The sequence below is a fragment of the Eleutherodactylus coqui genome, chromosome 7 (assembly GCF_035609145.1).
Source record: "Eleutherodactylus coqui strain aEleCoq1 chromosome 7, aEleCoq1.hap1, whole genome shotgun sequence".
In the NCBI taxonomy this organism is placed as follows: domain Eukaryota; kingdom Metazoa; phylum Chordata; class Amphibia; order Anura; family Eleutherodactylidae; genus Eleutherodactylus; species Eleutherodactylus coqui.
The window spans coordinates 107,785,425-107,797,843 of NC_089843.1; the positions used below are offsets into that span (position 1 = coordinate 107,785,425).

The window sequence follows — 12,419 nt, forward strand, 5'->3', positions numbered from 1 at the left end:
TGCCGGGGGGGGCTGTCGGGGGGGGCTGTCGCTGTGTCGGGGGGGGGGGGGCTGTCGCTGTGTCGGGGGGGGGGGGGCTGTCGCTGTGCCGGGGGGGGGGGCTGTCGCTGTGTCGGGGGGGGGGGGGGGCTGTCGCTGTGCCGGGGGGGGGGGGGCTGTCGCTGTGCCGGGGGGGGGGGGGCTGTCGCTGTGCCGGGGGGGGGGGGGGGGGGCTGTCGCTGTGCCGGGGGGGGGGGCTGTCGCTGCGATGGGGGAGGCTGTCGCTGCGATGGGGGGGCTGCCGCTGTGCGGGGGGGGGGGGGGGCTGCCGCTGTGCGGGGGGGGGGGGGGCTGCGCCGGTTACCTGCTGCCTGGCGGTGGGTGACTGGTCGGCCGTGTTCACTCCAGGGGTCCAGTCGGCGGCTGCGGGGTGTCTGGTTGTCAGGGAGACACAGCTGGTAGCGTCTCGGGAGCGCGCATGTCGGGCTGCAGCAAGCAAAGGGAAAAGAGCCGGCGGCCATCTTGGGAAAATTTTTATAAGTTGCTGAAACGCTGGAACTGTAAGTACAAACCAGCTAGAAAAGTCATTTACAGGGGGGCTTAGTAATGTATGCTTAATTAGGGGGACTGGGCAATAAAAAAAAATCCACTCCTGCCTCGAGACATCTCCTTTAATAGCAAGTTCCCAACATCCGAACTTACATTAAGGTGCTCATGCACAATAGATGTACGTCGGCAGGGTCCACCAGTTTCAGTATTCAGCCAACAGCTATCCAAAGCGCATGGGCACCTTAAGATTTGTCCGCAGTATGATCTGGCTACTAAGACTATTAGTGAATGGTTGATATTTAAACTCACTATTATACTTGCTGGCATATCTTCAAACCAGAAGTAGACTTTTACTCCAGTCTGTTTTCCTTTGGGAGACGTATATTTGCGTTACCCTACAAGCTCGCCCTTATATAGGACATCGCTTATTGTATTTACGCTGTAAAATTAGCAGTGGTGAAAATGAATACATAATATTCCAGGATCTCAAATAAACAGTAGACCAATAATGTCACATCTAAAAATCAGAAGAATCCAAGCCAGGAACAACACTGGATAAATGATCTCTCGCCCGTAGATGGAATTGGCAGACCAAAGCATGACAGAGCAGATTAGGTGAAGAATGTATAGAAAAACCAAAAGCTAAAATTTACTATGAAAATGACATAAAAGGAAAACAAATTGAAAAAAATAAATAAATACTTGTGCCATTGCCATTATTTCACTATGGAAGTCCTGCTCTGTAGAATACATTCCCCATAATAAGGCAAGGTTAATGGGAAAATTGGGAACACATGGACTTCTAAAAACAAAATTACATTTTCTAAGCCACAAACAATTCCATCAGCATCTAATGGACTCCAGAGGCACTGGACAACGAAACAGCGCAAGTCCACGATTAAGAGGTTCTCGGTGGTATAAAGGCTATTAGAAGTAAATGCCCATATTCTAAAATGAAAATGCGAAAAAACTGCATTCACAGCAAAAACTTACTATGAGACAGACGAGCAAAAACCTCACAGATCCAAAATACTGTTCAGAAAATATTAGGATAATACGTGCATAACCGTTGTATCAGGAGATTATCCTGCCCTTCAAACAAAAGTTAAAGGGTTCTACTAGAATCAACATTTATCAAGTGTATTCACGAATGAAAAAGAAATGCCACACGAAATCCACTGCTAAGTATTGCATGCCTAACACAGGAGGAAGTGCAGAGCCGGTTAAAAAAGACTAAAATCGACAAGCCCAGATGAAATACACCCAAGGGTTCTAAGGAAGCTAAGTAATGTGATAGATAGACCACTATTTCTTATATTTAGGGACACCATTGAGACTGGGGTTGTACCACTAGATTGGCGCATTGCCAGCGTGGTTCCAATATACAAAAAGGGGTTCAAAAGAGAGCCTGGTAACTACAGACCGGTAAGTCTCACTTCAATAATTGGAAAAATATTCAAGGGGTTTCTGAGAGTCGCCATCCTAGAATACCTCAAGGAAAACAACAACATAACTCCTTATCAGCATAGTTTCATGAGGGGTCGATCATGTGAGACCAATCTGATCAGCTTCTACAATGAAGTAAGTTCTAGGCTGGACCTGGGAGAGAGTATTGATCTCGTCGTATATCTGGATTTTTCTAAAGCATTTGAAACTGTGCCGCATAATAGGTTGATATATAAAATGAGGCAGCTTGGTCTGGGTGAAAACGTGTGAATCTGGGTAAGTGACTGGCTCAGAGATAGAAAGCAGAGGGTGGTAATAAATGGTTCATACTCTGATGCCACAGGGCTCAGTACTATGCCCCATTCTGTTCAATATATTTATTAATGACCTGATAGAGGGACTGCACAGTAAAATATCAATATTTGCAGATGATACAAAACTTTACAAGATAAATAAAACAACGGAGGACAATGTACGGCTACAAACGGACCTAGATAAACTGGGGGCTTGGGCAGAAAAATGGCAAATGTAGTTCAATGTTGATAAATGTAAGGTTATGCACATAGGCAGGAGAAACGGATGTCACCAATATACACTAAATGGGGTACTGCTAGGAAAAGTGATATGAAAAAAAGACCTGGGGGTACTAGTGGATTGTAGACTAAACTGGAGTAACCAATGCCAGTCAGCTGCTGCAAAAGCTAATAGAGTCTTGAGGTGCATTAAAAGAGGTATAGGGGCGAAGGACGAGAACATTATCCTTCCATTATAGAAGGCACTAATCAGGCCTCACATGGAATACTGCGTACAGTTCTGGTCACCGGTGCTCAGGAAAAATGTTGCAGCGCTTCAGGGGGTTCAAGGAAGGGCAACTAAACTAATTACATGGAATGAAGGGACTGGCATACCCAGAGAGACTATCAAAATTGGGATTATTTACCCTGAAAAAAAAGACGGTTAAGAGGCGACCAAATAACTATGAATAAAAACATTAGGGGACAATACAAGGTTCTCTCCCATGATCTCTTTATACCCAGGACTGCGATGGTAATAAGAGGGCATCCTCTACATCTAGAGGAACACAGATTTCATCACCAACATAGAAGGGGGTTCTTTACTGTAAGAGCAGTGAAACCGTGGAACTCTCTGCCCGAGGACGTGGTGATGGCAAAATTGGTAGATGAGTTTAAGAGAGGACTAGACATCTTTTTAGAGCACTATGATATTACAGGATATAGACATTAGGTGACCCCTCGGGGTTGTTGATCCAAGTGTTGGAGTTAGGTAGATCTCAAACGTTGATACACGGATAATTCTGACTGCCATTATGGAGCCGGGAAGTAATTTTTTCCTTCAAAGGAGCTAAATTGGCATCTGCCCTGTTGGGTTTTTTTGCCTTCCTCTGGATCAGTTGTTAGCAGACTTCCCCCTGCATTTCACAATGTATTCTCTAATGTGTGCCGTCTAGTGGCGAATGGGCCCCTGGTAACATATGCACAGCAGCGGCCTAATTCCTCTTAATGACATAGAGAGACGAGTGCTGTGCTCTATTATCTTTGTCTGCCCCACAGAGATGAATGGAGAGGTAGGGCGCATGCAAGGCTCCATCTATTCTAATGAGGCACACAGACAAATGATTGCTGTGCTTGGCTGTTTCTGTCAGTCCCATTAAAATGAATAGAGCTGCAAACACCCCCATCCAGAGTACTATGGTTGGAAGCTGTGGGCATGCTGAGGCAATTAGAAGAAACCATAGCTACAGACGACAACAGATTTCAAAAGTATTATAAAACCTGGGCGATAGGGCTAACAATACGTTCTTCCAGTCGTCTTAGTGACTGGCTCCTCAGAGGGGAAATTTAACCTTAAACCAGTGAGAAACTAGCAAAAGATTATATAATTAGGGCGGGCGGCCCGACCTGCCGAACACAGAGAAGCCTTTCTTTTCCTTTTTTTCTTCTTCTCTTCTTTTTTTTTCCTTTTCAATTTTCTCTATCTTTACCTTGAATACTTGATGGCTTTCGCTACTCTATGTCCTGATACTTTATACCTGCACAGGGAGGCTCTCCTCTCGAGGACCTCCTCAAACTATTTTGTTGATGTTGGATATAGTTCTATAGAAGGAAGATTCGATACTCATATAGTAATTATTTTTCTATTTTTTTTGATGTGACTATGTGTAAGAAGCCGTTCTTATTGATTGATTGTACGATCAAATAAAAAGTGTTTGAACCATAAAAAAAATAAAATAAAATGAATAGAGCTGCACCACTCCATTCATTTCAACGACACCATTGAGAGGAGCGGAGCTGTTGCCACATATGTGCCACCAGCGGCCTATTATCCACTACACTAAAAAAAATAAATAAATCTTATTTGCATAGAGCCAGCTTATTCTGCAGCGCTTTCAGATAACTTATTTATTACCCCCAGCAAGCTGGGTACTCATTTTACCGACCTCGGAAGGATGGAAGCCTATGTCAACCTTGAGCTGGCTGCCTGAACCATGCGGGGATTGAACCTGCATGAACCTACAACTTTCAGGTCAAGAGCGAGAACTTAGGACTGCATTCTGCTGCCTTAACACTCTGCGCCACACGAAAAAGGAGAATGGATTATGAGCTGTGCAATAAGGGGACATGGGTCTTCCATTTTCTGAGTCAGTGGGGGTCTCAGCAGTCAGATCCCCACTGATCTTTCACTAATCTTAAACACCAATCATACACTCATTCTCCTTCACTCGTACAGCAAACTGAATGATCCTGCTAAAAAAAAAAAAATTTAACAATTTATCTTTGTGTTTAAACTGCCCGCCCGGGCGAATGTGCAAACCCTGTCATCGTCTCCTAGGGTGAATGATTTTTCGCTACGTGTAAAAGTACTCTTAGTCTGCAGCTACTGTACACAGTGACCAGTAAAGACTGCAGAAGCCGAAAGGTGCAACACTTTTAATCAACTCCTATTGCAAAAATGATTATCATCCCACAATACAGGAATTTAAGTGAAAAAAAAACCAACTGCCCCCGAAGGTGTCCATAGCCTTTAAAGGGGTTGTCCCGCGACAGCAAGTGGGGTTAAGCACTTCTGTATGGTCATATTAATGCACTTTGTAATATACATCGTGCATTAAATATTGGCCATACAGAAATTATACACTTACCCCCTCCGCTGCTGGCGTCCCCGTCTCCATGGGGCCGACCAAAGCAGCCTTCTGCCTGGATTAGACGCGCTTGCGCTGAAGGGGCCGCTCCGGCGTGCTCGCGCCGCACAGGTCTTCTGCACGTCTAATCCAGGGAGAAGGCGGCTTCGGTCGGAGCCATGGAGACGGGGACGCCAACAACGGAGGGGGTAAGTGTATAATTTCTGTATGGCTCATATTTAATGCACGATGTATATTACAAAGTGCATTAATATGGCCATACAGAAGTGCTTAACCCCACTTGCTGCCGCAGGACAACCCCTTTAAAGACCAAAATTCTGCAGGACACACTGGTTGCTACAGATACATTACATAACATTCAGACTGTCAAATGTAACTCAACCCTGCAAATGCATCTTGGCAGTCTTCATATCACGCTACTCCCCATCTCAGCCAGTGGGACTAACCAGCTTTCCTAAAAAAAGGAACTTAGCTGCAGAACTTCTTTAAAAGATGTTTTTCTTATATTATGTTACTGAAACGACTCCCACAACTGCTGGAAGAAGGTTGTTGGGAAAAGTTCAAACCCTCAAAACTTCCCTCCCTGTCATCACAAAGGACATGTACTAAAGACCGGGAAATCGGCTCGCAGTCTGATGAAAGCTGACAAAGAAACCAGAGAAAATTGTACATTTTGTACGGATCAGGAGATATTCCAGTAATATAAGGTTGTACACTTCTATTAACCACTTCACAACCGCCAATGGTAAATTCACGTCACCGCTTGCCGGGCTCTGTGCAGCAGTGATGTCAAGTTTTGTTCCGCCCTCCGCCGGTGATCCCATCCCCCTGAATGGCTAAATACACAAAACAGGCTCTTGCTAACAGCTTGTGGTTCAGGCGCCATCATCAGGATCTGATTGGTCCAGGTCCCAATGACACGATTGGGCCGACAGCCACTCAGAGTGATGCAGGAAAGTTTGTGCAGTTAGGAACTTTCCCGGCATTTAAGTGCTGTAAGAGCCCCTACCCCCCCCCCCCCCCCACTCTCCTATAGTTAGTATAGCTGATATTATAGCAGAGGGGTCATTTACAGAAATAGTACCTAGAAATGAAATTCATTTACAGGAATACATTTACAAGTAGCAGATTTTGGTGCAGATTTGTAGCAAACTCTGCACCATCTGGTGTGGATCGTGACACGGAGCTGCAGGTAGTTTCACACTCAGAACTGAAGGGGTTAATTCTGCTGCAAATCCATGTCAAAACCCACACGAATAGTGTTATGGGGAACTTAATGCAGATTTTGGTGAGGATTTTCCGCAGTGTAAAATCTCTCCAATTCCGCTATGTCTGAACATATCCTTACATTAATTTATTACAATTAGGTATTACTGCCTTTAATTCCATTGTTAATACCATTTATATCAATTAACATTATTATATATATATATATATATATATATATATATATATATATATATATATACACACACATATACACACACATACACACACACACACAAATTACTGTTAAATTTGTAAGTCATCTAAATTGCTCGGAGACAATAGAAATATATATGTGTGATTATCTATTAGATAAGGCTGACAGCGGAGATCCGTCTGCTGGCTCCTGCTCCCAGGCGGCGGCTCTCCGCTGCCGGATACTGCAACGCCCGTGGGCAGAGGGCCTTACTTGGATGTGTAAAACCTTTACAGAGTTAGGCTGCCTTCACACTGGCGATCAAGTCGTGTGATTTTCATGCAATGCGAGAGCGAGTGACAACGCAGAATTATGAAACTCCTGCTTTTCAATGGTTTCATTTGCGAGGTTTTCAATCATGTGATGTTGCGAGGTTGGAAAATCACAGGATGTCCTATCTTTCTGCGGTTTTTTTCTAGCCCAGGTTTCCTTATGGAGCCTCTGATTTATTACATCGCAACTTATGAACTTGTGATTTTTGTGTGATGCGTTTTTAACATTAGAAACTCCTATAGAAAATCGTGGGCAGCAGCGATGGTGCTCAAAAACCCCGTGAACAAAAATGCGATTTTGCTGCAGTTTTCTTGCAGCAATATTGCAATCGCCAATGTGAAAGAGCCTTATTCTCTGCTAGAATGGCACGTGCCACATGGCTGGGTCTTTAAGGCACAAACAGATTTGGTTTTGAAGGGGTTAAACGTTTATTATTTACAACAGGAACGGAGGGGAGATCTCTCTCTCCCTCTCTCCCGCCCGCTCTGCCCCGCTCCCCGCCGCAACTCACCTGTCAGCTGTGGCGGCCCCCGAATCTTTAGGGACGAGCGGGGAGATACTCGGCTAAGGCCCATTACTCGAGCGAGTAGTGCCTTAGCGAGTATACTCGCTCATCTCTAGTCATGAATTAAGCTCCCTGCTATAGTCAGTGGCTTCTGCTGTCTGCATCCTATATATGTAGAACATGCTGGATACAAGATATAGAACATACAGACAGATTACTTCTGTACCTTGTTTTGACTCGCCATTTCCTTGTGCTTCCGGACGACGCAGTCAATAATGTCGCACACGGTCTGCATCCTCCTTTCAGGGAATCCGCACTGCAGGAACTGGTGCTTCGTTAGAACCGGCTTAAAATGGAAGACATCTCGGAGAACCTGCGAGCAAAGCTTTACAATTAATATCTTTACATATAGAATTTAGTGGAACAGATACTGGGATGAGAATAACCTCTGTTAACCCCTGAAGGACCAAGCGTCGTAAATATATGGCACTTGGTCCTGGGCTTTAACCCCTTAAGGACATGGCCTATTTTGGCGTTGAGGACCAATCGATTTTTGGTATTTTTTCAGAACTTTTTTATTTTTACGTCGATGTGAACTGTAGTTTTTATTGATACTATTTTTGGGTACATAGGCTATATTGTAAAACTTTTATTATTTTTTTTATGATAGTAGTGAAAAAAACACATCAATTCTGCCATAGATTTTTGGGGGTTTTTTTTAGAGTGTTAATTATGCAGCATAAATGATACACTACATTTTTTTCTGCGGGCCGGTACGGTTACAACGATACCAAAATTGTTATATTTTTTATAGGTTTTTCCACTTTTCCACAATAAAAGCACTTTTTTTTGGAATTTTTTTTTTCTCTAAACTCACTGCATTCAAAGTGCTATAACTTTCTTATTTTTCCATGGACGGCGCTCTGTGGGGGCTTATTTTTTGCAAGATGAGCTGTAGTTTTTATTGGTACCATTTTGAGGTACATACTTTTTTTAAAATCACTTTTATTGCGTTTTTGGGGATGCAAAATGCTAAAAATTAGCATTTTGCCTCAGTTTTTTTAGTGTTTTTTTAACGCTTTTTGCCGTGCAGGATAAAAAGCGTGTTCAATGTATTGTACATGTCGTTACCGACGCGTCAATACCAAATATGTGGGGGGGTTTTATGCTAATATAAGAAAAAGCATAAAAAAAGGTTTTTTTAACTTTTTTTACATTTTTATTTTTTGATCTTTATTTTTCTCTTTTTTTTTTTTTACACCATCTGTGTCCCTCTGAGGGACTTTCACCACAGCACTGCAGATCGCTACGATAAGGCATGGCAGGACTTCTCTCCTGCCATACCTTATCGCTTATTACATCGATCTTAGGCTTTGGAAATACAGGACGCTGGTATCTGGCGTCCTGTTGCCATAGCAACCAACCGGGCTCTTGCGATGTTATCGCGAGAGCCGGCTGGAGTCACAGAGGGAGCGCGCTCCCTCTGTGAATCCTTTCCCTGCCGCCATCTACTTAGATCGCGGCAGGGAAGGGGTTACCGGCGGGTGGGCGCAACTCTCCCTATGACGCGCTATCCCTATGACGTAAGGGTACATCATTTTGCGGGAAATACCCAGCTCCCAGGACGTACCATTACGTCATGGGGCGGGAAGGGGTTAATCCCAGATGATAGCAGAAGTACGGCGCAGGATTAAAGCTCCCGCTCTTGCAATCAAGCAGGACAAGGTCGGGTCCTTAGCTGTCATACAGCAGAGGACCCAGAGAATGGAGAAGCAGTTTTTAAGCGCTCCTGCTTTCTCCTTTTCAGGCTACATAGCGCGCAATGAGCCCTATGTACTAAGAAGTGAAAGTACTACTTCCTCTATGCCACTCCTCAATCACACGACTGCCGGGTACGCTCTCACAGCAGAGCTGCAGGGTCCTAGCAGACCCCAATAAACTCTGCCAATGACTATTGTCACTACAGGGGGATGTTTTACTCTGTAACTAGGGCTCCTATGGATGCCCTAGCTACCGTGAAAAAGAATGAAATAATAAAAAAAAAAGACCATGTGAATGACCCCCAGTGGTCTTATTTGACATCATAAGGGACATGGATAGTAAAAAAAATTGTTACAAAAATAAGAAAAAATAAAAATATAAAAATTTACACATAAAAAAGAAAATGACCAAATGCCAACCAAGACTGCTGCTATATGTTCCCTGTAATCCATAACTATACAAATTATATGAAAGCGTTCAAAACAAAATGAGGAACCCAGCCACATACATTATTTTAGCGTAAATATACTCATTTAAAAAAACTATAAATTAAAAAAAAATAATTTTAGCTTTTTACTAGAGATGAGCGAACGTACTCGGATAAGCACTACTCGTCCAAGTAATGTGCCTTATCCGAGTACCGCTGTGTTCGTGCTGAAAGATTCGGGGCGCTCCGCTGCTGACAGGTGAGTCGCAGCGGGGAGCGGGGCAGAGCGAGCGGGAGAGAAGGAGAGAAAGATCTCCCCTCCGTTCCTCCCCGCTCTCCCCTGCAGCTCCCCGCTCCGCAGCACGTCCCGAATCTTAGAGCACGAGCACAGCGGTACTCGGATAAGGCACATTACTCGGACGAGTAGTGCCTATCCGAGTACGTTCGCTCATCTCTACTTTTTACCCAATAAAAAGGTGGGAAAAAAAATATTTAAAAAAAAAAATAGTCCTATATGTCACGGAAAAAAAAAAACAGGGAAAATATTTTTGGTAGCTGAAAAAAAATATATAATAATAATAATAATAGGGAAGTAAAACCACCATATGGGTAAAATCTAGAGATGAGCGAGCCTACTCGGCCACGCCCCTTTTTCGCCCGAGTACCGCGATTTTCGAGTACTTCCGTACTCGGGCGAAAAGATTCGGGGGGCCCCGTGGGTGAGTGGGGAGGAGGAGAGAGAGAGAGGGCTCCCCCCTGTTCCCTGCTGCTACCCCCCCCGCTCTGTCACGCCTCCCCCCGCTCCCCGGCGCCCCCCGAATCTTTGCACCCGAGTACTGAAGTACTCGAAAATCGCGGTGCTCGATCGAGTAATTACTCAAAACGAGTAGGTTCGCTCATCTCTAGTAAAATCCCTAAAAAGTGTCTGGTCCTATGGGACCAAAACACCCTGTCCGTAAGGGCAAACACTTGAATATGGTGTGCTGTGCTGTGAGCTTGCTCACTTCATATATGTTTCCCGATCCACTGCTTGCTTTTACCACTGACGCAGGCTCTGTGCAGCCGATCCGCGTCTGGTTAGAGATGTGTACACCTGGCATACCACTGACGCAGGCTCTGTGCAGCCGATCCGCGTCTGGTTAGAGATGTGTACACCTGGCATACCACTGACGCAGGCTCTGTGCAGCCGATCCGCGTCTGGTTAGACATGTGTACACCTGGCATACCACTGACGCAGGCTCTGTGCAGCCGATCCGCGTCTGGTTAGACATGTGTACACCTGGCATACCACTGACGCAGGCTCTGTGCAGCCGATCCGCGTCTGGTTAGACATGTGTACACCTGGCATACCACTGACGCAGGCTCTGTGCAGCCGATCCGCGCCTGGTTAGAGATGTGTACACCTGGCATACCACTGACGCAGGCTCTGTGCAGCCGATCCGCGTCTGGTTAGACATGTGTACACCTGGCATACCACTGACGCAGGCTCTGTGCAGCCGATCCGCGTCTGGTTAGACATGTGTACACCTGGCATACCACTGACGCAGGCTCTGTGCAGCCGATCCGCGTCTGGTTAGACATGTGTACACCTGGCATACCACGGACGCAGGCTCTGTGCAGCCGATCCGCGCCTGGTTAGAGATGTGTACACCTGGCATACCACTGACGCAGGCTCTGTGCAGCCGATCCGCGTCTGGTTAGAGATGTGTACACCTGGCATACCACTGACGAAGGCTCTGTGCAGCCGATCTGCGTCTGGTTAGAGATGTGTACACCTGGCATACCACTGACGCAGGCTCTGTGCAGCCGATCTGCGTCTGGTTAGAGATGTGTACACCTGGCATACCACTGACGCAGGCTCCGTGCAGCCGATCCGCGTCTGGTTAGAGATGTGTACACCTGGCATACCACTGACGCAGGCTCTGTGCAGCCGATCCGCGTCTGGTTAGACATGTGTACACCTGGCATACCACTGACGCAGGTTCTGTGCAGCCGATCCGTGTCTGGTTAGAGATGTGTACATCTGGCATACCACTGACGCAGGCTCTGTGCAGCCGATCCGCGTCTGGTTAGAGATGTGTACACCTGGCAAACCACTGACGCAGGCTCTGTGCAGCCGATCCGCGTCTGCTAAGAGATGTGTACACCTGGCAATTTTAAATATGACTAAATAAAGGAAGATTACAAATGTTACTCTGCAAGCAAGCGTGGATTACACTTTTTCCTGCATGGAATTTTTTCCTGTCTGCAAGGGGTTAAAAAAAAGAAAGATATTTATGGAATTTAGCCAGCCCCTCCACCCACAAAGAGCAGCGGTCCAAACATCCCCTCTATGTTCAAGCTTCGATCTTTGTCCCATTGCCATGTGATATAGAGCTCTGCCTACTACTAGGGCAGATAGTATCCACCAGATCCAGATCTGAATCCCCCCGTGTGTTTTTACATTTCTGTGCCCATCTAAATCTATAGGGGTCTGTCAGAAGCTGGCCTGTCTGGAAGTAGTTGCTCCCAGCCAAAGTACACCCTAGGGAGAGCTGCTGGTACTTGGGGGCTCCCTGTCCGGCCTCAGACATAAGGGTTGGCCATCAGCACACATCACATCCTTCACTCACCTTGTAAACGGCATCCATAAATCTCAGGTCACTCTTCGCAGCAAGCTCAAGGTCTAGTGACACCAGTAACTCCGCAATGTGTGGAGAATACCCGCTGAACGTGTAGCTGATAATCGGTAGCGATGCCGCCGGCTCACCTCTCACCAACCTTTAGTGGCAGAAATAATAAAGGACTTGAGTGATAATATAGAAAGAAAATAATGCATTTCATTTAAAAAAATCAATTCATCTTGAAAAAAAAAATC

The 12,419-nt window shown here is 45.5% G+C and overlaps 1 protein-coding gene across 2 annotated transcripts in view; it reads right to left on the reverse strand.

Moving 5' to 3' along the window:
- Window positions 1-12,419, reverse strand: part of CEP44 (centrosomal protein 44) — a 38,673-nt gene that overhangs the window by 22,238 nt on the left and 4,016 nt on the right. For both annotated transcript variants that reach the window (XM_066573517.1, XM_066573518.1), the window contains exons 3-4: window positions 12,175-12,322; window positions 7,601-7,747 (exon numbers count right to left, since the gene is read on the reverse strand). In XM_066573517.1, coding sequence (XP_066429614.1) covers window positions 7,601-7,747; window positions 12,175-12,322 — 295 coding nt within the window. The remainder of the gene's footprint in view (window positions 1-7,600; window positions 7,748-12,174; window positions 12,323-12,419) is intronic.